Source organism: Scomber japonicus, chromosome 7 (assembly GCF_027409825.1).
Source record: "Scomber japonicus isolate fScoJap1 chromosome 7, fScoJap1.pri, whole genome shotgun sequence".
Lineage (NCBI taxonomy): Eukaryota > Metazoa > Chordata > Actinopteri > Scombriformes > Scombridae > Scomber > Scomber japonicus.
In genome coordinates this window covers 10,306,247-10,333,239 of record NC_070584.1, presented here as the reverse complement: position 1 = coordinate 10,333,239, position 26,993 = coordinate 10,306,247, and the positions used below count along the sequence as shown (strand labels likewise).

The following is a 26,993-nucleotide window of genomic DNA, read 5'->3' as shown; positions in this document are numbered from 1 at the left end:
GATGATGATGAGGATGATGATGATAATGACGATAGTGACGATGATGATGAGTTTTGTTTTTTGTTTTTTATCATAGGCCATACAGTGACACCATCTTATTATTCATAAACTCTAATTAATGGCTTTATTAATGGTAAATAAATTCTATTTTAATACATTATTTACTAATGCTTTATCTTTTCAGCTGATTCTGTAATTCATTAATACTTATTACTAAAGATGCCATGATTAATTGATTATTTGGCAACTATCAAATTAATTGTCAACTAATTTTGATTAATCATTTTGAGTCTTTTTTCCCCTCTTAAAGAAAATTACTTCCAAATGCTCAGATTCCAGCTCTCATATGTGAATCTCGTTTGGTCTCTTTACTCTTATGAGATAGTAAACTAAATATCTTTGGGTTGTGGACAAAACTACATATTTACAGACATCACTTTCTGCTCTGGGAAACCGTAAACAACATTTTTCATCCTTTTTTTGACATTTTATAGACCAAACAACAGATGAATCAATATCAAAAGTAATTGTTAGCTGCAGCTCTACTTAAAGGACCAGTGTGCAAGATTTCATAGCATCTTAAAGTGAAACTGAATACCCCTTCCAAGCATGTAAGTGTATGGTGGCTACGAAAATCGCAAAAGAACACAAGACCCTCTCTGGAGCCAGTGTTTGGTTTGTCCATTCTGGGCTACTGCAGAAACATTGCAGTGCCACATGGCGGGCTCGGTGTAAGAGGACCTGCTCCCTATGTAGCTATAAAGGTCCATCTACGGTAACAAAAATGTTATTTTCAGGTGATTATACACTTATTAAAATAATTAAATAATTATGAATATTATATTCCATTTCTACCAAGATATCTGACAATGGATCCCCTAATTCTTACACACTGGTCCTTTAATACATCAACATGTTCATGGATGGATGTATTTTGGTGTTGGAACATTTCATTCAAGTGGAGATTTCTGATGCATTTTTATATAAATGTGGTTGTGGAGGAGGATTTTCTACCACAGCTTGATATTAATGACTTATAACTGATCGATAAGGTGTCTTATAGACATCTAAAGTTTTTGATAGATGTATTCCTGAAAAAAATGTTTTGTTCTTTTTGTATCTCACACCCTTATCTATTCTTTTCCATCTTTCCTTCAGGACAAGGAAGACAGACACAAGGACAAAGGGACGTACAGTTTCTCAAAGAGGAAACTCACCAGTCAGTCTACTTCCTGACTTCACCCCTGCTGCTGTCTATGAGCTGCACTGAGGCAGAGGAGTGGACTGTCCAACAATCCTGACACACAGAGAAACCCTGTTGAAGCTCCACCGGCGGCAGCAGCAGCAGCAGACAACCATGTCCTCTCCTTCCCTACCCATGCCCTCTCTTCCTCCCAGCCCTCTGGCAATGGAGTACCTAAACGACTTTGATCTCCTCAAGTTCGAGGTAAAATCAGACACTCCTCCACTCCCTGCTCAATGTTCATATCCCAAATCTGGCCTCCCCCAGGACCCCTCCAGCTCCCCGTACACCAGTCACCCCCCGCAGGACTCCAGTTTGAGCTCCAGCCCTTACAACTCGCTGCCACCCTCGCCAACGCTCAGCGACGCCCACCCGCCGCCCTCGGGCTCGTCCTCCCTGTCTTCGTCCTCCTCCTCCATCTCCTTCCCCCTCTCCATCTCCAACAGCTTCACCTCTGGCATCAGCTCCGGCTCTCAGGGGAACATTGAGGGCAGCCCGGTCCACGGTGGGCCACAGGGTCCCACCCCGGCTTCGCTGGAGGATCTGATCTGGTTGGCAGCGCTCCAGCAACAGTTTGGAGGTGAAGCAACAGGGCCTGCCACTTTGCTGGGAGCCTTGGGAGGGGTGCCAGAGAGAGGGGACAGAGAGAGGGGGCCGGTGAATGGCTTCTTGGGCTGTGAGGATGCTGTGGAGGCTTTGCTGAATTCAGCTGCTGCAGCTGTCAGCTCACAGGTAACAATGTGGTGTTTCTACCTGATATTAAGATTATGAGTCTTATATCTCTAACATGACTTTTAAAGAATGTTGAGTTGACTTTTTCTCTTTTCCTCTTTGCCTCATCATCATCATCTTCAGTTTCCGGGTCTTTCTCAGAGTTCGAGCAGCAACCTGGGAGATTCCAGCAGTGATAGCGGAGGTGACATCTCCTGCACCAAGGGGACAGACATGTGCCATCGCCCGCTCGTCTTCCTTTCATCCGCCCCTCCCTCGCTACCCAACGCCGCCCCCACCTCAGCTCCCTACCCGCAACCACTCAGCCCCCAGGGCCGCCTTCATCACCACCACCATCACCAGCACCACTTGCACCACCCCATGCATGGCAACCATCATCACCATCACCACCCACAAGTCAATCAGGTACACAGGGCAACCACCTATGTATAAGAGAGAGACTGGTGTGGGTAATTTTAGGAGGTGAAGGAAGTAAGGAAACAGTGTAGCATTAGAGGGTTGAGCGGATGGAGAGAGAGAGAGGGATCGTGCAGTGAAGGATTAGGATTAGCACATTAGAACATGGTTATTAATGTCTTTGTCTATCTGAAGTATCACCTCAAGCATTGGCTGCCATGTTGCAAACAATGAGTGGGGTTAAATCTTTGTCTTTGAGGGCACAAAGTCTTGATTCCCCTTGATTAAAACATATATCCATATATTATATATGTATATATGTTCATATTTTCACTAATTCATGATTCATTGAAGGAGTCTGTCAGATGCTACTGTCTTTTGCAATTTTAGACACCTCCGTATGTCAAAATACTTCAATCAGCATTCTAAGATAAGATAAACTTGTGCAAACCACTTCTTTTATCTTTAAATCAATTGCAGAGATAATTCTGTAAAAACTAACACTTTCAATAATCAAATGTGCTCCGCAAAGTACCAATGAAATCGAGCATTGAATGCTCTCTAGGGCATCTATTCTGAATTGAATTTTAAATGGTAGGCAAACTTTGCAATTTGTGTTCTGGTCTATCAGGAAGTCTGTATGGATCTCTGGGTGCGGTATGTGGAGCACAGTGTGAGCTTATGATAATATCTGCTATTATTGCTGTGCGTAATCCTGATAACTGTCACCCACACTTAGTCAGATTACATGACAGATTATGGACATGTGGTGCCGAAATGTGCCCCTTGACAGACATGCATGCTCACACACACACACATGGTATGACACCTCACATGTACACCACTGTCCTATTTTTCAGTCCGCTCCAAACCCTCCCTTGCATGAATTTCACTTCACACTCATCTCACTGTATACAGTCCAAGCATTGCCAGAAAGTGTTTTGTTGCCAATTAACACTGAGAAAAAGCATATTCTCTGTGTGTTCTCTCCATCTGCCAGCAGTGCGGGGTAAATGAACGCTTCTCTGATGAGCAGCTGGTGAGCCTGTCAGTGCGGGAGCTGAACCGGCACCTGCGTGGTGTGAGCAAAGATGAGGTGGTGCGCTTGAAGCAGAAACGCCGCACACTAAAGAACCGTGGTTATGCCCAGTCCTGCCGTTATAAGCGCTTACAGCATCGCCATGCTCTGGAGTCTGAGAAACATGTGCTCACACAACAGGTACATACACATCCTTGCTTTCATGACTCTCACTGACAAGCCTGATATGTCCTCTCAGGCACATATGAGTCTTATCCTTTATCAGATTTAATCCTTAACCTTATATCAAGCCTTGATTTAGAAATTCTTACCCTTTAATATAATACCTTCTAAAGGAAAAAACATCTAGTGTCTGACATCCTGAGAGCCCTCTTAAAAAACCTAAAATCGTGTGTAGTTTACTTGAACTCTCCACTGCTTAGCAAAAAAACAAAACAATTTCTTCTCCCTCCTCAGTTGGAACAGCTACAGTGTGAGCTGACTCGGGTGCTGAGGGAGAGAGACGCCTACAAGGCTCGCTACGAGAAGCTCCTCAGCACGAACCACAGCACAGGCGAAGCCCCACTGACCCGCACCAGTAACCCACCTTCCCCGCCCCCTGACTACTTCCTCTGAGTTTAACCTACAGCGGGAAGGGAGGGAGAAAGGAAAAAAAACAGAAGAATGAGAAACAAGACCAGCCAACATGGAGCAATCAATGATGAGTAATAAGACTTGAGGAAGAAAACATGGATGTGTATGTGCGTGTGTGTGTGTGTGCATGTGTGTGCATGTGTGTGTGTGTGTGCGTGTGTGTGTGTGTGTGTGCATGTGTGTGTGTGTGTGCATGTGTGTGTGTGTTTGTGTGTGCACAGTGAAAGTGAAAGAGAGACGTTGGCGGGCAGTTTTGGGACGATACAACTGTGAAATCCACCCCTGGGTGATTAAAGGGGAATTGACTGTTAATTCATAGAGTTAGACTCAGCTCTAGGCTGCTTCATGGACTCAGTTGTACTTCACTGTGAATGATAGTTGCACAAAAACTGGCTCCTCCAGTTCTTTTTGCTTGTGATATCAGTGCAACAGTGGACAAAAATGCTTTATCTTTGCAATAACACTATCAATAGTCCCTGACACTGCTGAGCATATTGTCTATGCAATATTATATAGCTGATCTAGCTGCAATGTACTCTCCAAATGAGTGGTTGAGGCTCAAAATGTAGTTTTGTTTTTTTATAATAAGCTGCTAAAGCTGCAGAGGTCTGAGTAGTGCAGTGGTGCTGGATGTGGAGTGGTATGGGCTTGGATAAAGTATCCACGGCATGCAGTTGTATTTGCCAGCTAATATTTCACAGTTGCCTACCAAAGTGTTTCAGCTCACCAAGACTTGTTATTCTTTGTAAAATGAATAATCATAGATTAAAGAATGTACAAGGATACCTTTCATGGGAATCTTCCAGTGATTGTGCTAAATGATTAGTGGGGAATTGCTCTTGTGTTTTAGCAAAGAAATCTACCTTTTTCTAGCTGGAAATGGCAACTTTCAGCCATGGACAGTGGCAGAAAAGACTTGCTGTTTGCTCTCAACTATGAGTTTTTATAACATGCAAAGAAGTGGAGCTGGTGGTGCGCTTAATTGAAGCAACTGCATATGGTGAAAGAGACAAAGAAACCCACCGCAGCAGGCGGAAAGAGTGTGGCATGATTTGTGTGGTTGTGTCCAGTTCTCCAGACTAGAGAGGCTATTTTTGGACAAATTGAACACCTCTGTAACAGGGACGATCACCATATTAATGCAACATGTGGCACCACAGAGCTGGTCACTGTGGACTCGGGTACTGTGGGCAACGGACGCAACAGAAAATGAATGGTGCAGGGATAAAAATGCAAAAAAAGTTTTAAAAAAATCTCTTCATGGAGACACCTTCTTAACTGTCCCATGAAATCATTGCCAGGGTTCATGCATTAGAGCTATTTATTTTGTTTGGGTGTAGGTTAAATAAATTGTTCTTTTATTTATTCACTTATTTATTCAGTATTTATTCATTGTTTATTTATGTACTGATTCTAATTTTACTTTACTGGTTTTATTCCATTAGCGTGTATTTTTACTTTCCTACAGTTTATTATTTTATCCAATTGTGAATTAGAATTAACATTATTACAAAAATGATGGCCATTATCAAGGTTTCCTGCTCCTATTGTAGTGTGGTTTCATATGCATATGAAATAAACAAAGTACTTTACCACCCCCTGGCATGCTGTGGTGTGTTTTTGTGCACCTTGCACACAGGTTTTAACCTCACCTCCTTTCCATTCACCCCACTGAGCATCTCCCACTTTCAGTCTTCCGCAGGCCTTTTCTCTCCAGCTTGCCCTGCAGCCCCATGCCCTGCTCCATCCCTCTCTTTATCTCTGTCCCTCTATAGTGAGGCAGTGACCCTGGGTGTGCGCTGTTTGGGATGACCTCATCTTCAGCTCTACCTCCCTCTCTGTGTCTCTCGCTCTCTCTCTGGCCTGTATAATAGGAGCAGGATTAGGGCTATAATAGCGCCCTGGCTGCTCACTGCCGGAGTCTATTGTGGCTTTGTGTGGGAGGGGCGCACCACCGCACAGCACCGCTCATGGCCACCCTTACATTCTGACAGAAAACATGCCCAAATACTTGGATCAGGGACTAGAAATGACTTGATTCAATGAAATCTGAATGAGTCAGTCAAGGAAAAGGTCATGTGTGTTTCCAGCAGGATACAAGGGAGGAGAAAAGAGTGGCAGACTGGGTGTAGGTATAGGTTGCCCAGCCTCAACCAAAGGACACCAAAATGTAAATCCCTGAAGAACACACACACACACACACACACACACACACACACACAATCCCTGAAGAACACACACACACACACAAACACACACACACACACACACACACACACAAACGAATGAGTGTAAAGATAACTCTTGTGTTGTGCTGCCCCCCAGCGGCCGGTCTCCGCATCGCCTCCATCATCTTCCAGGGGTCAATGAGCGCTTCGTGACACTGAGCATCTTTCCACTGCCGCCTGCCTCCCTCCCTGCATCATCACACACTCTGCTCCACTCTGCATCACTGAGCCACAGACACCTGCAGCAAACACATCGCGCCAGTCCCTCTCGGGTAGAACTAGTTTGATATCTCTCCTCTGCAGAACATCCAAATCTGGAGAGCAGCAGTTATACGCGTCAAGTCAGTGAGTCACAGTTTGGAGAGCGGTGATGAATGACGGTGCTGACTGCAGGACTGGACCTGGGCCCGTGTGATAGTGATAGTAGAGAGAGAGAGAGAGAGAGAGAGAGAGAGAGAGAGAGAGAGAGAGAGAGAGAGAGAGAGAGAGAGAGAGAGAGAGAGAGAGAGAGAAATTGAAGGTAGAGAGGGTGTAAAGAGTGCGCGAGGGAGGGCAGAGATAAAGGAAGAGAGAGAACGTGCTTACTTTCGTTGCAGAGAGCCGCGTGACAGGTGAGAGATCATACAGGTCCGCGCGGGGCTGGGGTTCATGAAGTTATGGGGAGAGAGGGGGTAAGGAAAGCTCGGGGTGAGCGGGTGGGTGGGTGGTGTTTGTGGAGGGAGGAGGAGGAGGGGGGATGTTCTGTATTATTTGGGAATCCTCAACCAAATCGCTTGATATATCAGTTTGCAGATGCCGACAGATGTGCCCGAAGACAGGCTCAACAATGAGGAGAAAGCGACCAACAAGGTAAGGATGCGCGTGCACAGGGTAAAAACTGCTCCCAATGTATCCCGTGTCCAATTAGCCAATCAGGTTTAGGGGGCAGAGTGGTGGGGATGTGATGATGTTTGATATAATTTTCAGTTGGATGGAGGGGATTGTTGAGTTGAAAGTGTGTGCCTATTTTCCTTAGTGTGTGTGTGTGTGTGTGTGTGTGTGTGTGTGTGTGTGTGTGTGTGTGTGTGTGTGTGTGTGTGTGTGTGTGTGTTTTAGGTAGGTGGTGATGCATGGAGGGGGTGTCCTGCATTACAAAATACTAGCAGAGTATAAATCAGTTTTTTTCATTTTCATTACTAAACCAGCATTTCACTGACTGGAGGAATATTTTATAGCTGAATTATGGATCAGATGACTGTGATGTGTAATGTGAAAGGTGTTGCTCATATCAAGAATTTCACCCAAATTCCCTTTAGCTCTACAGAGAATATTTTTTAGGAGTGTGGGAGGACACTTTTAACTAATTATTTTGTTTTTAAAGCTGCATCTTGTCTGTTTTGCTATGTAACATTTTAACACAGAGTTAATTTCCCCCAGGAGTTAGTGAAGACCAAAAACAGGGCTTAAAGAGAGATTATGCTGGACTTAAATTCATCAGGTGGACACAAATTCGACTCCAAATGATTGTAAATGTTGTTTTGTGCCTACTGGAGGTATAAATAGGCATTTAAGGGGTTTCCAGCAAAATGGGATAATAATGTATGTTGGTGTCCACTGCCCCAAGTGCTCAGTTATAACAGATTTAATGGGGCATTCCACCAATTTTACACATAATGGTCAGTTTAACTTATCACGGAGAGTATTTTTCATCTTATGAAAACATGTGTATAATGTCCTTTATTGGTTTGTCAAAACTTGACCTAATGCTTTTATCTGAATTTTGGCTTGAGACAGGCATAGAATGAATGAATGACTTAAGTGACTTGCTTTAAGGGAACTGTAGTATTTTCAAATTTGACTCATGCTGCTTAATTTAGCTCTTGCCCCTAATTTCATTGAACTACATAATAAAACACTGGAGTACCTCTTAAATTTATAAGACTCCATTCACTAACAAAGACCACACCAACTTAGATATGAGTTTAAAGGGGACAAAGGGATGATGGGGATGGGGGTGCAGCATAAGGGATGAAGGAATGAGGTCAGAATCAGGGTGCCAGTTGGCTGGATGGAGGCGTGGGATGCTGTGCTGATTTCGTGGTGGGTATACAGAGGGAACCAGTATGGAACCAGTGCAGAGAATGTTAGAAAGGGTTTGGGAGGAAGGGATATGAGAACTGAGACAAATGGAGACGAGTGTATAAGGTGTGACTTAAGTGCTACTTGTGCTGAAATAAAGGAGGTATGAGGCGTGGTCTTTGTTCCTGAACTTAAAAAAACTAAAATACTTAATTATTGCACACAAACTTGAATTTTCTCTTGTCTAATGCCATATCTGAATAGAGGGTGGCTTTAGGTGTTATGCAACTACGACCCATATGCTCCATCTATGGTCCTCTCTCCTCCAGTGTGACAGTATGATTCTGCCCAGCACCCCAACTGTTCGCAGAGGTAGCACTCCTCTGCCAATAAAGCACCAGCTCAAGCGAGAAGAAGCCGTCCACGATGACTGCGATTGGACATCGGGTGCAGCAGGACCTTCTGTTTCTCCAATCAGCTTCAGCCCAGCCTTGGATGACAGTCTGATGGTGGCATACGAGGGCAGACCTGACGGGCCGTTGAAAATCGCCCTGCTGGGGCAGAACGGTGTGGGGAAGTCCTCTCTGGCCATCGCCCTAGCAGGGGAAATGGACAGGACTGCATCTGTGGATTCTGATGGTACACAGCTGTAGAATTTGTGCAGAATTATTGAGTGTGCAGAAGGTAAATAAATCACAGCACCCATTTCCCATCTGAGACCTAACTGCTGCTTTCCCTGTCCTTAGGGGAGGGTTATGTACGCACAGTCACTGTGGATGACGAGGAAAGTACCATCATTATCTATGACAACTGGAGACAGGTGAGGCAAACAACACTTCACCGTTCCCACACTCCTTGCTCCATGCTCCCTCATTAGACCACTGAGCCTTCTCTATGGCTGCACGAGTTCAGCTGCTTATTTGGATTTCAGTGTGGTATATAATATATACAACATGTACTTGTCTATTCATGTCAGAGGTCCACAGGGCTGCCAAATCCTTAGACTGTTTAAAGAAGCTCAAAATGTTTTCAGGATTTTTAACTGAGTTTTCTTGGTGTTCTGCATATGAAACACTTTGTGTGCTGCACAGGAGAATAGTGTACTGTATCAGGAGATGAGCCTGGGAATTATCTGGGTTTCTAGCTGAGTGCACAGTCAAGAAGTCTCACAGCATCCATATACCTATGGGAACTTGTGTGTATTCCTGACAATTTACTAATCTGAAAACAAGGAATGCTTTAGTGCAGATACAGGCACACATTATACAGCACATTAAAAGAAAATAATGTTTCAAAGGTGATTTTAAAAAATCAATAAAAGTGAACCAAAAGGAAAATAGAAGGAATGAGAGCACATAAGCAGATGTAAACTGTTTATGTAGCATATTGTAGAGGTGTAAATGAATTCATATTGTGTATCTGGAGCATGTTGCATTGTCTATTGTACTTGAGGGCACTATGACAAAAACTGATGCCAAGCTGAGAGAAATACTGTTGCAAAAAAAAAGAGAAGAATAATTCTGATGTGTCTGCATGTAGTTGACTGAAGAAAGCTCATTATCAGGTTGTTTTGCACGTCTTTTCCTCTTTTTCCCTCGAGTGCGGCTCAGATGCATCTATGTTTGGATGTGTGTGAGAGAGAGAAAGAAAGAGAGAGAGAGAGAGAGAGAGAGAGAGAGAGAGAGAGAGAGAGAGAGAGAGAGAGAGAGAGAGAGAGAGAGAGAGTGAGAGGGAGAACGGGATCTGCCCACAGAGCAGATGTGCAAAATTACTGCATTAATGTTTCTGATTTAGGTGGAAGTGTGGAAACACCAAGTCGTGACACAATCTGTCTTTATTGATGTGAGGGTGTGTATGTGTTACTATTTGTATAATGAGTTCTATTTATTGTGAGAGACACTGTTATGTTAGACTTAGAGGGAAATTGCTTATATAATTGTAGTGTTGCAAGCTACCTTGTTAATAGGTTGCAGAAGTCGCTTTTGGTCTGCGTTCAGTTTTAGATTGAATACAAATGAAATGAAAGGTCAATGGACCATGAGACAGGCTGAGGTTCAGCCGGTTGTCTTTGAGGAATTCACTCATACATATTTATTATTTTCTCTCTCTTGCTTGAAGAGGATAAGTATTTGTGTGTCACCTGGAATTTATGGTGAATTGGAGCCAGTGCCTTGTACAGTAGTAATTCCACACTAAACCACGGGGGATTTTAGGAGGAGCACTCATGTGTGTGATGTGTCTCCAGGCAGCACTTCTACTACACATTACAATATGTACTGTATGAGGATAATAGAGAGTCACAGGTCTGTGCTGAGTCTTAAGTGTCAGTTTTTTGGGGGAAGATTTTGATAGCATGCAATGTAGATGTGAAATAAATGTTTTGACTTGACTGTCACTCTTTTTGATACCTTGTAGTACCCATGTGTGATCATCTGATATTACTTTACAAGGTGTCCCTGTGTGTTCTAACTCAAGTGAAGCCAATATAGAGATATATTTTCTTTTTATTCCTCCCTCCCTCCCTAACATCCTGTGTCTCTGCTTCTGTCTGTCCCTAAGGACCTGTCGGCTCTGCAGTGTGAGGTGTGTGTTCTGGTGTTTTCAGTGACTGACAGGCGTAGTTTCCACCGCACTGCACAGCTCCGACTTCTCCTGAGAGAGACCCAGCCCCAAACTCCTATCATCCTCGTTGGCAACAAGAGTGACCTAGTTCGCTCCCGTGAAGTCACCGCTCAAGGTACAATAAAAAAAACAACCCATTCTCATCCATGACGTATTGCCCTTTTTCCTCGCCCATTTTATTGTTTCCCTCCTCTCCGTGTGGCTTTTATCGTCACGGTTGGTGTTGACATTTTCTGCTCTTAATCTCTGTCAGTAAACACTAATGTAGGGTGAAATGTGTGAACGTATAAATGTCAGTGTTTAGGCTTCATTACACTGTGGGAGTATGAAGGGAGTCACAATTACAGTTAAAGCAGGAGAGCATTCACTATGAGTGTCCTGCTTATCCACATTCATGCAGATGTACAGCATACAGGCTCTGCAACTACCCAGCATACTACTACACTACCTATACTTACAGTACATGGCATACCTCCAAACTCAGAGTAGTTTGCAAGTATTTACAGTTCACGATTTTTGGCTCCAAGCTCACTCAAGTGAAACTAAAGTAGAATATTGACAGTTTGTCGTGATGTATTTGGAGATCATACTGATGTAGCATCCTCTGCACCGACTATAGCAAACAAAACCCTGCACATCTTTTGTTTTTTTCGGTTGTAGCACTTCAAACTTTAAAGATCAATACGTCTGGCACTTTCTATAAGTTTAAAAGTAGGGCTATTGTACTGCAAGGTGTTGCTGGTATTTTGTCCACTTTGACAATAAAGGTCTCCATTTTGGCTTATTTATCAAAATCATATGTAATTAAAGGCACCCTCCACTCAAAAATTGCATTTAGCTTCTTGTTACTTCAGATGGATGTTTGCCTTTAAATCAGTTTTAAGATGAGCTCAGAGAAACTTTATTCCTTCAGCAGATTAATTTGAAAACAGTCTTCTGGTGTCAAACTTTGTACAAACATAATTCTGCATTCAAACATAACAGTAAAGTAACAACAAGCAAAACTTATATTTGATTGGAGGGGGACTTTTTAAACCTGTTTTTATTAAATGCTGCTATTTCTCCCCCCCCCCCCCCCAGAGGCCATGTCCAGCGCTGCCCTCTTTAACTGTCTGTATCTTGAGATCTCTGCTTCTCTGGATCATCGCACCCCAGAGCTCCTTGAGTGTGCTGTGCGGTTAGCCAGGGGCCAACCTCCATGGCCCCCGGGGAGCTGCGCAGATGACATGAGCGGAGGAGGCCAACGTGAAAGCATCACTTCCCGTGCCAAACGCTTCCTGTCCAACCTGGTGCCCCGATACCCTCGAGAGCGAGAAGTGGGCAAGTTCATGAGGCAGAAGTCCCGCTCATGCCATGACCTGGGGGCGCTGTGATTGGTGCCGCGAGGAGCTTGATGATTAGATTGTTAACAGGGATAGCTGGAAGTGAGAGAGAGGGAGTTATACTGCAAATAGTGGAGGAGGAGGTGTGAATGTGAAGGCGCCAGAGTGATGGCAGGACTATGTTGAGAGTGATGATCATGTGCATCCAGCAGGGAAAACAACAATAAGGTAGTGATGTTTTTGCATAGGATGACACAGAGATTTTGTACACAAGACCAAACAGCAAAGAAGAGAAGAATATAAAATACTATTGTAGAACATATGTAAATAAACTGTAGTAGTGACTACCACCCTCATAGCTTTGAGATCTAAATAAATTGCTTTTTTTGAGTCTTGAGAAAGTCACTGAGTGTTTGCCTTATGTTATTACAATGGTAGTTATATATGGTTATTTTAAAAAGAGGAAAGCAGTAATGATGTTCAACAACAGTACAAGCACAGGATGTCATGACCACTCATATTCATATCTCATTAGTGGGTTAGACTTTGCTGATGAATCATGTTGTGATCATTTACTCTCAGATATTTTGGTATCCATGGGGACAGTGGGTAGGAAAATACTGAAAGGCCAGCAAAGAAGGGAATGAAAAAGATAAAAGTGGACCTTCAAGAGTGCAGCAAAGCAATAAGAGAAAGATGCAGCGAAATAAAGGCAGATTATTGTATATAGAGCGATTGTTGCCATGTTACAGTTGTCATGGAGATGTGCAATCACTGAGATGTACACATTATGACTATCTCAGCTCTGTGGCTATACCTCTACTCTTCATACTGCATGTCGACTTAAAGATTCACACGGTGAAATGCATTTTTAAGCATAAAAATTCCTTTCAAATTAAATGCAGAGGATTTTTGTGTGATATCAGCTTCTCTGCACTCATCTGTACCCTCAGCACTTCCATCCTCCCACTTCCACCCACACGTGAACAAAGATTTAGCACATCACAGGTCGTTATACCCATCATTTGTTATCAAAGGGAGAGCTGTGCCATAATAGATGTAAAAAATAAAATGGTGGCATGTGATTCTGACTCATTCTGTTGGCTGCAAACTACTGGAACAGATTGAAAGGGTTAGAGGATTTTGGATTGTCAGAATGGGTTGCAGGCTCCCTCTCCTGGCTGAGTCAAGGTCCCGCAACTGAGAAAATAATGATGTGTGAACATGGTGGTCGTTATAGAGCAGAGGCTGCTGCAAAGACTTCAGTGAAAAGGAGCTATGATTGTGGTCTGCAATTCTAAGTCTGTGCAGCTGGGGACGCACTGGGAATACATGTGAAGAAATGCCAAAATAAATGTTACATTTGGTGAACCAATTTGTCGTGTTCAGCCAAGCCTGTCAGCAGTACCTCAGCTCAAATTCTACTAATCATGATAAAATCAAAGAGTACTAGTCAGAAAAACTGACTATGGCCCAAATCTGTTTTACAAATATGAGGTCCAAATTCCCCCAGCACTACTCCAACTCCCACAAACTTTTTTAACAGCCAAAGAATCACAAATTTGGTTTTTAGTCCAACTTTTCGTGATATTTTTGTACTTTTTCCTCATACCATGGCAAAATCCTCCTCCACACTGACAATATGATCCTGCTAGAGAAATACTGCGTAAATCACTGTATTCTATTGAAATGTATTGATTCTTTTTTTTTTTTTTTAAATAAAAAACCCCCCCAGTAAAATAGGCCTAAAAAATGTGTAGATATGGATTGTGAAGTTCTAGAATGAGTCAATTAAAAACCTCTAAACAGATATAATACAGAAAATGTGAAAATGTGACCTTAAATACTGGACAGCCTAGTTTCTTTAGGGAAGCTTATAAAACAAGACTTAGTTTTATTAGCGTATACACTAAGCAACTGTTGAAAGTGTTCCTTTCATTCTTTTAAAGACATCAGCAAACTCCTCAAAATAACACAAAAGACATTTAACTGAAACTATCATTTTAAAAACGTGTGTGATTAAACAACCACAGAAGCATTTCATTAAGAAGCTTTTAATAAATTGTTTTTTTAATGGAATGATTTGTGCGTGTTAGAAAGGATGTAGGTTAAATGTAAGTTAGGAGGGGGGGGGGGGTTCATTGTAAACAAAGATATGGCAGGACAGACAGTGGAGCCCTAAAAGAGCCGGCTCGGTTCAGACTGCTCTCGATCCATTTTTAGAGGCTGCAGGCCTGTAGCTTCTTGTCGGCCACCTTCAGAGACACCCAGGTGTTGAGCATGGAGGCCCTCAGCTTGCACCACACCAGGTGATTGGTCAGCCCGAAGATCTGTGCGGCAAACTGAGCAGCAGCATCGGGGGAGAGGATCGTGGAACAGCCGAGACCTACGAGGGTGGGAAACAAAGAAAGGCTCGCTTAGCACAATAAATAAACTTGCATGTGAATAACAATTTAATAACCAGAAAGAAAAAGATTTGCTACCGCTTGGCATACGAAGGGATGACCAAACATCTTGTGCACCCCAATCTGGAGTGAGAGGCGGGCAGTTGATGACGGGGTAAGCCGTGTTTCCAGACATGACGGGGCCGAGGCCGTTACTTCTGCCAGCCACAGCCACAAACACAGTGGGTACGCCATCACCTGGGGAACAGCAGACAGATGACATAAACTCCATTTCCTCAGAAAAGGAAGTAGAGGAGCCAGGCTCATGTTAAAATGAACGCTCACCTTCGTATTCGGCTTTAATGCGGAGTGTCTCATCTGGACCTTTGTGTGCCGAGGTGACCCTCAGGATGCAGGGAACCCCATAGGAGGTGCAAGCCTTCTTGATTTTTTCGCAGTGGGCCATGTCTGAGGTGGAGCCCATCAGAACGACCACCCTGCCGCTGGCCTGGGACTCCAACAGCAGCTAGAGACACAAGACAGCGCTCATTAGCTCCATGCAAATAACTGTTTATTGGTATGTTTAGAATGTAAAAAGATAAGTTTAAGAACAGAGGTTTGTAGAAGATAAACCTGGAATGCAACAAACCTCAGATAACTAGTTTATGTTGAACTGTTTAAGGTGATTAAAAGCAAACAAAAGCCAAAAGCCTGTCCTGATAACAAAGAGCAGATTGGGGGGGGAAAGGGTTCAGTGTACCTTGACCCTCTCAGAGACCCACTCGAAGTTCCTCTTCACCATTTGCATCGCTTCAGGGGTAATTTCTTTAAGGTCTCGGTACACCTAGTAAAAAAAAAAAAAGAAGTTAAATGGAAGTTATTTTCAGCTTTTAGAAAAACATCAAAATGAAACAGTGTGATAAAATAAAAAAAATAAAAAAGTCCTGACCTGCTTATCTTTCTGCTGGCTTCGATCTCCGGCAGGCCACAGCCTCCACGAGTCGTTGTCAATAACATCGGCGAGGACAATCTCGTTAGTCTTCACATTCACACCAAACTCAATCTATGACAAAAAAGGGAAGATAATCTATTCATATTGTGCGGTCAGCTGTGAGCGTTCTGTAGAAACGTGGTCACAACAAGGTGCTGACCTAACCAGCAGGGGGCAGCACTGCATACCTTCATGTCCACCAGTGTGCAGTTCTGAGTGGCCCAGGCCTTCTCCAGAATCTCAAAGATGGCCACAGTGCTGCGATTCATGATGTCTACCTCACACTGACCGATAGTGAGCCCAGCCAGACAGAACTTGGCTTCCAGCAGCTGCTCCTCCGACCACTGGGGATCGTTGTTGGCATCATCCTAAAAAAGAACAAACCAGGATGATTAATTAGATCATTTTGGATTTGATATTGGATCACTTTTGAGCAAAATTACAGCTCTTCGGACTGAAAACACATTAGGGAAGAGGCCTGAGACTCACTTTAAAGAACATCTCCATCTTCAGGGGGGAGAAGCGGTAGCCTTCTTTGACTCCTGGGTTCCTCTTGAGGAAGGATCCGGTTGCCACTCTCCGACAAACCCACTCAATGGGAATCATCTCACAGTGGGCTGCAATGAACGCTGTGTCCGAGTGCTGCTTCACGAAGGCAGTCTTAATGCCTGGAAAACGCACATATTAAAATGAGACTCAACATTTGTCACATCTCAGCATGCATTTAAAATTACAGCTGGGTCATCAGATATGAGCAGTTTAACAAACATCTGTCTCAAGCTTTAAATGAAGGGCGAGTGACAGGGATGTAAGTGGTCACGTTCTGGTAAAAGGTCACAAGACAGCAGTTACCACAGCCTGGCTGACTGACACCACGCTCATGAGCAGCATATGGGTCACAGTTACCCAATTACCTTTAAATTAATGCAAGGTGGAAAGTCATTTTGGAATCTGGGCTTTTTTTGGACCAAACGTAAAACTATGCATGTGGGCATCATCAGTTGTGTGCACGCGAGAGATTAGTTGAAAAGCGTTTGTCGTTAATTGAGAGGATCATGCCATGCAACCTTAAAGTGCACTAGAATCTGATTCACTGTGTCTGTAGTCCCAGGACAGGAAATATTACACATATAAACAAATTAATTAAAAAAAAAAAAAAAAACATTTTCATCTGCATGTAACAGAACACATTTTAAAATTACAGAACAAGAAAACCAGAAAGTGAGGACATGTGTTCACCATAAACCCTTTTTCTTTTTTTTTAAAGACATTTTATGAATTATAAGGCATGAATTAATAAAGTGTGTTAATATTTGCTGGTTATCTCAGACTTCTATTATTTTTAACTTATGGTTTGGTACACTAAGCTATCTTTAGTAGATTAACCTGAGTGTACATTGAATTGTGATTTCTTTTTCTTCATTCCCTGACTTTTTTTTTTTATGAACCAAACAATTAAAAGATAGTGAAAATGAATAATAAATAGGCTAAAGATTGTCTTCCCTCCAGAATAAAACAGTCACCTCTCTGCACTCCTTATCTTGCACATGTGGGTGAAAAGTAGGGATGATGAAACCACAAAAATTCCCGAGAGATTCATTCACTTAAAAAAAAAAAAAAAAAAAAAAAAGGTGTGTGGGTGGGTGTGTTGAGGGTGGGGGTGGAGAGGAGTTATCAAAACTAAGCTTAAAATAAGTTCATTCTACAATCATTGTACATGTTTGGCTTTCATGCACTCACAATATATATGACACATTTTATATGCATGTATGAAAGCTGTCTCCTGGTTATGACAGACCTGCTGCAGCCCCCCCCACACACACACACACACTACCTGACAGCGTGTCTTTTGAACTGTGTCACCTTCACTGAGTCCTCACCAGATTCCTGCAGCAGCTTGAACACGCAGCTCGTGGTTCTATTGGCGATGGCAGCCTTTCCCTCCATCTGGTCCTTCCTCACGGCATTCCCAGCGGTGATCTGGTCTTTAGACTGGACCAGAACCAGTCCGGGCTGGTCGGCAAGCTCGAAAATCTGCTTCGTCTTTCCCTCATTCAACTTCTGGCCAACTTTTAACTCTGAAACATACATAAAAAGAAACAGGTTCAAAAACGCGGCGCATGAGACGTACACGCTTTCAAACGTGCATAAATGTGCTGTACTGTACCTGGTGCGGAAGCCATGTTTTTCTTTGACACCCTACAGACCTGAAAGACAACACAAAGCGAGACCACTCAACTTGGGAAAGTTGTTGGGTGAAGAGGCAGCAGGAGGCGTGCAGGCAGAAGAAGAGGGAAGTCGGCGGTGTCTTACGTGCTCTGATAACCAATCGCATCCATCCACTGATTCAGATAACCAATCACGGTAGCACACTGGTGACCACGTGGGGATGGGGGTGAGAGGATGCTCCAACTAAATATTTTGCATGGCCAGAAGCATTTTTGAGGTTTTAACAACTTTACTTTCCCCCCCATTTTCTCTTTGACGAGGAGATTGATTTAACAAAAAAAGCTGCACCGAGAGAAGAATGGTTGGCTGATAGACCGAATCGATTCATCTGATAAAGTGACTATATCTCTGTTTCATCTCCAAAATACCACGCTTGCTAAATTCAGGAAGTTTGATGCCATCTGTTTTTGATTTATTTGTATGTTAACAGCTATGGTGGCCTGTTAGGTTGAAGCCCCTTTTTTTTTCTTGGTCACTAAGTTACTTTAAAAATTGAAACACGCTGAATTGAACGATGTCAGCTGAGTTTATGTAGTTGTTTAACCAGCCACGTTGTGTCGGAGTTTGTGGCACGTGCTCGGTTAACGCTATCGGAGCGCGAGCAAGGCACGCGCACACGCACGCGCTCATCGCCCTAGGACACCGTCCAGGAGAACCGGAGAGAGAGAGAGAGAGATACAGCCAAGAGATGGAGTTCGAGGAGTCCGGTATCGGGGAAGAGTGCGGGGTTTTCGGCTGCGTGGCTGCAGGAGAGTGGCCCACTCAGCTGGAGGTGGCTCAGGTGTTGACTCTGGGACTCGTGGCTTTACAGCATAGGTAGGTAACACAGAGGTGTGTGTGCGTTTTAAACCCTACCTAAAGTTAGTTGTAATAGCTGGGGGAAAAAGTTACTATCACATGCTTGACTCCAGAGCTATGGAGAAAAGTTTAGTTGTAACGTTTATGAGTGACACCTGAGAAATATAGGGGAAAAAAAGCTAAAGTGTTTTTTGGGGGGAGGATGAGAAAACAGCAATAAGCACGCCTCACATAGTTTGCGTGACTGTAAATTTGACAAAATTGTTGTTCAACGCGAGACTCGAGGCACCATTGTTTTGTTTTTTTCCAGCTCCACATGTTGAATTCCAGCCACAAAGGAGTCACATGAGCATGAGAAGATAAATTGCCATACACTAAAGATGCTGCTGTGTTTTTCCCAAAAGTCAGCCATGATAAATGTCAGCATGTGATGACTCGCTCTCAAATATTTAAACAGATCCTCCTGTGTAGTTTTACATTGACTGCCCACCCCCCCCCCACATCACTTTTCTGGACTTTACAATCTTTCAAAAGTAACTAAAAGTTTTTCCTCAGTTGTGTAACATTTTGTACATTTAGTTACATGTGATTAATATTACCTGTCTGTCAGGAGATGGATTAGGGGAGGCCATTGAACAGACTGAACTGATCTTTATTATCGGGATGTGTTCCTGCTCTTCTTTACATTTGGCTTTCATGTTATCAGTAAAGTCATGGCCAGTGTCCACTTTTTTTTTCGCTGGGGTCTGGTGTCTGGTGTCTGAAAATAAGAGCAAAGTCAGGTTTAGTCCAGTACCGATTTGCATACTGTGATTTGTGAAACATTTTGGATTTTAAAGGACATGCAAAGTTTCTGATCTTTCATGTAATATAGTTTTAGCATGAGTTTTTCCATTTGTTAGCAGTTATAAGCGTACCCATATCTATAATTTCATTACCAGGCGTCATGGCAAATCATGAGACTGAGTGCACTGAATTATAAATTACAAAGGCTTCAGTCAATTGTGGACATCATGTGACAGACAAAGTAATTACAGAAGGAGGCACATTTCGGACCTTGATCAACGGCTTTCCTCTTGGTTCCTCTGTTTGCTGATAGAGTATCTGCATTTTCTGCTGCCGTGGTGTTAGATGAGCCTGCAAACAACATACAGCATTGAATGGTTAAAAGACAAAGACAAAGAAAACATTCAAATGTTCAAAAAAAATCAGATGTTATTTAAATGAAGCTTCTTTTTTTTACAACAGTATTACAACTCTAACTTGAAATTCCTCCAAACTACGAGAACGAAGAGTCAGTTCAGATTACAAAAATCATCTTAAAAATATGTTTTCGCTCTTACTCAATGAGTATCCAGCCATGCAGATAAGGGCTGTAACTAATTATCTTTATTACTTTTCAGATTACGTCCTTAATCGATTGATTGGTCCATAAAATGTCAGAAAATGGTTAATAATAAATAATATATATATATAATATAATAACATCATTTTTTAAAAAGGCCCATCACAGATTTCCAAAGCTCCAGTTTTGCATTACAAATATTTGTTTGACTAACCGTATTAATATTGTGGAAGGTAAACGCCACATGTCTTAACACTTGAGAAGCTGGTGTTAGTGAATGTGGCATGTTGACTTGAAAAACGTACTTAAATTATGGATTGATTATCAAAATAGTTGCACATTCATTTTCTGTCAGTTTAATTGGTTAATCAATGAGACTCTAAGGCAACCACATTTTTTTTTTAAAGCTGAGATTTCGAAATATAGGTTTGTCTGCCTCCAACCCACTACAGTGAAGGTGAATTTAAAATTATATTTTGGATGATCCACATTTAAACCACTCTCTGCAGAAAAAGCTGTGAGATTTTTCTTTCTTTCTTTTTTTTTTTTGTTTTTTGTAATTTGGGTAAACCAACCCTATTAAAAGTTTTATTTAGTTGAAATTTGGGAAATTGTAAATTGAATTAAAGTGATGTGACATTTTAATTTACATGTACATGTGAGTTGAGATGAAATCATTAATGGACTTTTTAAAATGAATAGAAGAATTTTACGTGTGAGTTATTTTCATCAAACACTAGATATAAACAAAATGTTCTGATGCTCACTCATTAATCTGTGCTCTTGATCCAAGCGGTGTCCATTGCCCGTGTGCAGTGCTGATTCTTCGCTTTCTGGCGTAACATCGATGCTTATGGACGAGACAGAATCAGAGCTACACGTTCTTTCCTCCATCGCTCCCGACATGGTCGTCCTTGTGTTTGCTTTTGCCAGATACACATCTGCGTGATCGTTCTCCTCGCAGTCCTCCAGCATCGTAAGTCTGCTGGAATCTGCTTGGTGGTCTGCGGGTGAGCCGTTAGTTGAGTGTTTCATAATGGCATCCACCTCATCGTAGAACCTCATGAGGCGTCTTGGGTCGGCCTCATCAGTCTTTCCTCTTTGGAGGGATCGGTAAAGGTACTTGAGGTTTTTGTACTTGGTATGGCACTGTTTCCAGTCACGTTCAATGCCTTGCTGCATTAACCTGTTGGAGATCTGGACGAAGATGTCTCTCTTTCTGGTGGAGCTCTCCAGCTGCCTGCACACGCGCTCGTCGGACCAGACTTGAATCAGTGCCCGCACTTCCTGGTCGCTCCAGTTTCGACCCGTGTCTGACACAGTGACCACGTGGAACTGGTCAGAGCAGGATGGATCTGTGGGTGTTAGATGGGCACCTGGAGTGAAGAAAAAGCGGCGTAAGAAAAGAGAAGATGACAGACTTCAAAACTGTGCAGTATGTTTGTTTCTGCATACCTGTTCCTCTCCATTTTGCTTCCATGTCGCCATCCATGTCGTAATCATCACTGGTGTCATCTGAAAATAAAATAAATAGTAGAAAAACAGTTTAATCTTGTAACCTTTTGAATGAAAAATTACAAGAGCAGCACAGATTGTATACATACCATCATCAATCTCTATGACGACCTCACTTTCCGAAGATGTCTGTACCGTGTGGCCCGCTGGCGTTTGCAGCCTCCCTGCTCCTCCCATTTCTCCATCATACAACCTCTTCTGCATCTCCATAGTCCCATTTTCCAGTCCGCGGTCCAGCAGAATGGCTTCCACTTCATCAAAGAACTTCATGTATTTCCCAGGGCCTCCTGCCACACTGCCCCCCGCAGCGTGAGCACTCTTAGCGGTCTTATAGTCATATTTTAAATTCTTGTATTTCGTTCGACATTGTTTCCAGTTGCGTATCACCCCAAAGGTTCTCTGCATCTGACGGGCCATCTCTTGAAAGATGGACTTGTTGCGTAGCGTGCACTTCAAGCGCTCACGAACGTGCCGGTCAGCCCAGACGCACAACAGCGCTCGTACCTCATCGTCTGTCCAGTGGCGACCCCCCTCCTCAGCCACACCCGAGGTGTAAGGAAGAGCCAGGTGGATTTGTCTCTTGACTCCTGTTACACACAAGCACACAAAGTCTTGTTTTTCTTTTTGATTTTTAAAAACAAGATGGAAATTCTATCAATTTTAATCAGAGTTTTAAACATTTACAATATGAATGGTTTTCTATATAAGTTTAAAATAGTTTAACTGACATGCTTGTTTATCCTCTAAACTGTTAGTTTTTGTCTAAACACTAAAATGTGTTGAGCGTTGTCATATTGTGATCATCAGCGCTACAGTTGGGGTTGAACCTACATTTACCTTCCTGCATTGAGATTGTGACTGAGGAAGGGTAGATTCCTCTTTGATTACCCACATCTTCCACCTCTTCCTCCCAGCCCTCCACCGGCCTTCCATCCACTCCCGGGCTGTAGTTTGCTGATGTGCCTGCTGCTTCAGGCTTCCTGCTCTTAAGTCCCAGGCTCCTGCACTTGGCCTGACACTCCCACCAGCTGCGCACAACACTAAGCCTCCTCAGACGCTCTGAGATCAACTCAAATGTGGTTCTGCTTTCAGCTACGTGCTGAGCTCCCACCTCGTCCCACACGGACATGAGAGCCAGCACCTCTGCTTCCCCCCATTGCCTCTCCACCGAGCCTTTTTCCTCCACCACCTCCCTATCACCTCCTCTTTGTCTCTCTGCTCCTCTCTCCATGTTTGAGCTGACCTGGAAACGCTTTCTTTTCCCCAACCCGTCTGTCTCTGCTGCCCGGTTCCCTAGGCAACCAGGCGGTTAAGCCTGAAAGCAACGCCTCCATGCAGAAAAGCAGCTCCACCACTGGCTTAAGCTGTGTGGTGAGGGGGCGGGATCAACTGTAATCCGAGAAGCAGCTTGGTAAATAGGCTGAAACTGCAGCAAGACGACTCTCCGTGTATGGCAGCTCCACAGCCAAGAAGCAGGCGCTTTGTGGGCTTTTTTTTTTCTTCTTCTTCTTCAGCTCCCCACTCCTGCCTGATTTAGTCCTTATCAAACCAGTTTAGTTTGCCTCAAGCATTTACAGTTGAAAAGGTTTATTCATGTTTAGTCTTGCAAAAAAGAAGACTGAGTGATCAGATATTCTAAAAGTCACATCCCACTGATACATCTACACTGATAGACTGTTAACATGTGATTGTGTCTACTCAGGGGTCAGGAAAGTGCCGGGATTGTCACAAGCAATGGAGCCAGTCCACCAACATATGCAGCCCACAAGGTAACATTAAATCAGGAGCAGAAGCCCTTTTGTAAGAATAGAAATAAATGAAAAACACACTACTCAACTACAGCTGCTTTTCATCAACATGCACCATAAATAAAAGCTTCACACAAACACACAGATTGACACCATTACAGTTAACATCATAATGGTTGTTGTTTTTCTGCTGGTTTGTTATAAACACTCAGATTATGACCTGGTTTACACTTTTTGTGCTGATTATGCAACTGAAAACATCTCACCATTTCTCTTGCCATTTTTTTCTTTTTTAGGGGATGGGATTAGTGAGCACTGCTTTCTCACCCGAGGCTCTTCTGAAGCTGCGCTATGGTAACCTTGGTATTTGTCACACACGCTATTCAACTACTGGGATCTCAGAGTTGCAGAACTGCCAGCCCTTTGTGGTGGATACACTTCATGGCAAGATTGCTGTAGCACACAACGGAGAGTTAGTTAATGCTGACGCTCTGCGCAAAAAGGTGAGGGTGACCTTCTGCTCACCTAAGTCTATTCATTAAGTCAGTATTCATGCTCATGTATGTTGTAACTTGTTCTCTAAGACATACACATATGCAAGGAAATTGATACATAAAATTGCCCTTTTTATATTCATAGTGAGATGATCATTATAAATGTGTTGTGCAGGTGATGCGGCATGGTGTAGGCCTGTCCACCAGCTCTGACAGCGAGCTCATCACTCAGCTGCTGGCGTTTACTCCACCTATGGAGGAGATGGATGCACCAGACTGGGTTGCCAGGTCAGTGTAATGATGTAACCCTGTGTATAATATTGATCATTTTTTACACAATATTTAAATATGTCTTGTTTTTTTTAACCGTAGGATTAAAAATCTGATGACTGAGACCCCCACATCGTACTCTCTGTTGGTGATGTACAAAGATGTTGTCTACGCTGTGCGCGACCCTTACGGAAATCGACCCCTGTGCATCGGCCGTGTTGTTCCCATCTCTAAACTGCACAGTCCAGGTATTGGAAACATGCTTTTAAAGTGACCTTTACATCAGACATCAGACATACATTGTCCTTAAAAGACCCTGCTGCTACTGATAAAGAAGAGGCCTTAAAGCAGGCAAAGGTTTGAGTTTTCGGTGTCACAGGCCGGATGATTGATTTCGTCAGAGGTCAGACGTGTAAACTGCAGATGATTAACTTCATTCTTTGTCCCTTGTTCAGGTGCTGGAGAGGAGGACACTGAGGGGTGGGTTGTTTCATCAGAGTCCTGCAGCTTTCAGTCCATTGGTGCTAAGTAAGTTCTTAACACAGATGCAACATGTTATTTACTTGAAGTGCTATGGGTTACGACACTTTTTTCATGTGCTTGATTCTCAGGTATTACAGAGAGGTCCTACCAGGAGAGATAGTCCAGATATCAAAGCATGGGGTCAAGTCTCTGAGTGTTGTCCCTCGCCCTGAGGGAGACCTTCCTGCCTTCTGCATATTTGAATATGTTTACTTTGCCAGACCAGACTCTATTTTTGAAGGTATTAATATCAATTATTCATAAAACACTAATCTAACTAATAACTAACAATGAAAGTCTAGAGGAATTTTTTTTTTTTTTTGTACATTAGGACAGATGGTCTATACTGTCAGGCAGCGCTGTGGACGGCAGTTAGCCATCGAGGCTCCAACAGATGCAGACGTGGTCAGCACTGTGCCAGAGTCTGCAACCCCTGCTGCCCTGGGTTACGCTCAGCAGGTCCGTCCTCACTCACTCTGACAAGAAATGCTGTAATACACCCACCTCCTGATGGCCTCTGTCCTCACAAGCTTTACTCCTTATGTCCTCCTCTCACAGTCTGGGCTGCCGTATATAGAGGTTTTGTGTAAGAACCGCTACGTCGGCAGAACATTCATTCAGCCAAATACCCGCTTAAGGCAGCTTGGAGTTGCCAAGAAGTTTGGGGCATTGACAGACAACTTTGCAGGGAAACGAGTGGTTCTAATTGACGACTCCATCGTCCGAGGCAACACCATCTCCCCCATTATAAAACTGCTGAAGGAAGCTGGTGCAACAGAGGTTTGTTGACTAGAGGTTGAACAGTTATTATCTAGGTTGTTCAAATCTTTTATTACACAACTAGAAAATAAAGTCTAGATTTTTTTTCTTGTGCTGCAAAACATGTTTATATCAGTATTATTTGAATGTGAAGAGCTGTGAGGTTTTCTGATTTTCTAAAAACGCATTTAATCCAGAAAAATATTAAGAATTGAATGTAATGTCTGTATTTATAGTCAAAAATATTGTATTGACCACAGTGAAGATTGATTTAATGTGCCACTGCACTTGTTGTTTGTGTCAACCTGAATGTAACATTATTTCTTTCTTCACAGGTCCATATCAGAGTTGCCTCTCCACCCATCAGGTTTCCTTGCTACATGGGCATCAACATTCCTACAAAGGAGGAGCTCATTGCCAACAAGCCAGAGTTTAAGGACATTGCTGGATACATCGGTAAGAGTTCCTACTACATCGTACTGACAGTATGTCAGTCACTTTGACAAAACCCACACATGAAGACAAAATGAAATGAAGGAATGCATCTTATTTATACTTTGTTGTCTGTTCAGTGCACATAAATTGACACCTCAACTATTGTATGTACTGTAGGTGCTGACAGTGTTCAGTATCTGACTGTGGAGGGGTTGGTGTCAGCTGTCCAGGAGGGAATCGCCTCCCTCCAGGAGAAAGACACAATCGGCTCCAACAAGTCCAGCAGGAGAGTGGGTCACTGCACCGCCTGTCTGACTGGGAAATATCCAGTGGAGCTGGAGTGGTAACTGCTGACCTACATCATGACGGAGCAGCAACAACACTGGATTTACTGCAAACTCCCACAGCTGATACATGTTAGTCTAAAATTGTCTGTAGACTGGAAAAGAAGTGGCCAGGCATCTCAATACTATCTGGGACACTAAAAGATGTATTAAATACACAACTACAACTATGCTTCTCTTGAGGGTCACAATCCTGCTCAGATCCTTAAACCACAGTTACAAATGTTGTGTTTACTGACCTCCAGTGGCTGTAGTGATGTAATGTATCCTGGTGTGACTCCAGGTGCAACAGAGCACATCTGACCACACATTTGTTTTGTTTGTTTGTTGTGAATGTTATCATGTAAATTAATTTTCAGAAATCTTGGCGTTCCACACATCTTCACATTCCCAGACTTGACAAAACACAAGCATTAGATGGTCTGCCACGAAAAAAACATGCGCACAAGCCTAGAGACCAAAAGAGAAACTGTCTTTATTTTATAATCAATTTAAGTTTTTTTGACTTTTTCCTAAAATTAACCACTTTGCTCTATTGTTGTGGTTTTGACTGTTGGATATTTTGTTGCTTTAACATGAAATGTGTATAATGGGAAAGAATAAAAACACAATAAACAGGTTGAATACACTAAGAACAAGTATTAAGTGGACTTTTTTCAGAAACTGGATTTTCACATTTCACAAAAAAACTATACTTTAATAATTATTAGATATTAGAAAACAGACATGAAGCTGTATTAACTTTAGTAATGATTATGAACCACAATTAACAAGTCACATATACAGTTGGTCAACATACAATAGTATAAAATATTAGCATTCATAAAACAAATGAACAGCACATCAAAAAACAATCCAAACAAACACTAACACTCACCTACATTAG

General features: G+C 42.8%; 4 protein-coding genes across 5 annotated transcripts; 3 read left to right on the top strand and 1 right to left on the bottom strand.

Annotated features, from left to right (window-relative positions):
• The first annotated feature begins 1,357 nt into the window (after window positions 1-1,357).
• On the top strand, window positions 1,358-6,424 carry nrl (neural retina leucine zipper). The gene is made up of 6 exons (XM_053322349.1): window positions 1,358-1,975; window positions 2,099-2,389; window positions 3,375-3,590; window positions 3,867-3,987; window positions 5,114-5,224; window positions 6,369-6,424. The coding sequence occupies exons 1-6, from the start codon at window positions 1,358-1,360 to the stop codon at window positions 6,422-6,424; spliced, it is 1,413 nt and encodes a 470-aa protein (XP_053178324.1).
• A 639-nt stretch (window positions 6,425-7,063) lies between these two features.
• On the top strand, window positions 7,064-12,324 carry LOC128362118 (GTP-binding protein REM 2-like). The gene is made up of 5 exons (XM_053322779.1): window positions 7,064-7,120; window positions 8,659-8,968; window positions 9,076-9,149; window positions 10,889-11,066; window positions 12,032-12,324. The coding sequence occupies exons 1-5, from the start codon at window positions 7,064-7,066 to the stop codon at window positions 12,322-12,324; spliced, it is 912 nt and encodes a 303-aa protein (XP_053178754.1).
• Window positions 12,325-14,311: 1,987 nt separating this feature from the next.
• Window positions 14,312-20,933, bottom strand: paics (phosphoribosylaminoimidazole carboxylase, phosphoribosylaminoimidazole succinocarboxamide synthetase). 2 transcript variants are annotated; one of them, XM_053322775.1, is made up of 12 exons: window positions 20,788-20,933; window positions 19,732-19,812; window positions 19,275-19,435; window positions 17,816-17,855; window positions 17,529-17,726; window positions 16,138-16,316; window positions 15,837-16,016; window positions 15,607-15,720; window positions 15,418-15,501; window positions 15,003-15,183; window positions 14,757-14,915; window positions 14,312-14,659 (listed from the first exon to the last, which is right to left on the bottom strand). In XM_053322775.1, the coding sequence occupies exons 1-12, from the start codon at window positions 20,924-20,926 to the stop codon at window positions 14,493-14,495; spliced, it is 1,683 nt and encodes a 560-aa protein (XP_053178750.1). In that variant the 5' UTR covers window positions 20,927-20,933; the 3' UTR covers window positions 14,312-14,492. The 2 variants fall into 2 exon arrangements, with proteins under 2 accessions (XP_053178750.1, XP_053178751.1); XM_053322776.1 differs by lacking the exons at window positions 19,275-19,435; window positions 19,732-19,812; window positions 20,788-20,933 and adding an exon at window positions 17,962-18,008.
• ppat (phosphoribosyl pyrophosphate amidotransferase) lies at window positions 18,149-26,807 on the top strand. Its single transcript, XM_053322777.1, has 11 exons — window positions 18,149-18,693; window positions 23,238-23,304; window positions 23,580-23,786; window positions 23,953-24,065; window positions 24,150-24,295; window positions 24,503-24,575; window positions 24,659-24,810; window positions 24,901-25,028; window positions 25,128-25,349; window positions 25,664-25,784; window positions 25,941-26,807. Exons 1-11 carry the CDS (start codon window positions 18,566-18,568, stop codon window positions 26,108-26,110), a joined length of 1,527 nt encoding a protein of 508 aa, XP_053178752.1. The 5' UTR covers window positions 18,149-18,565; the 3' UTR covers window positions 26,111-26,807.
• Window positions 26,808-26,993: the final 186 nt, after the last annotated feature.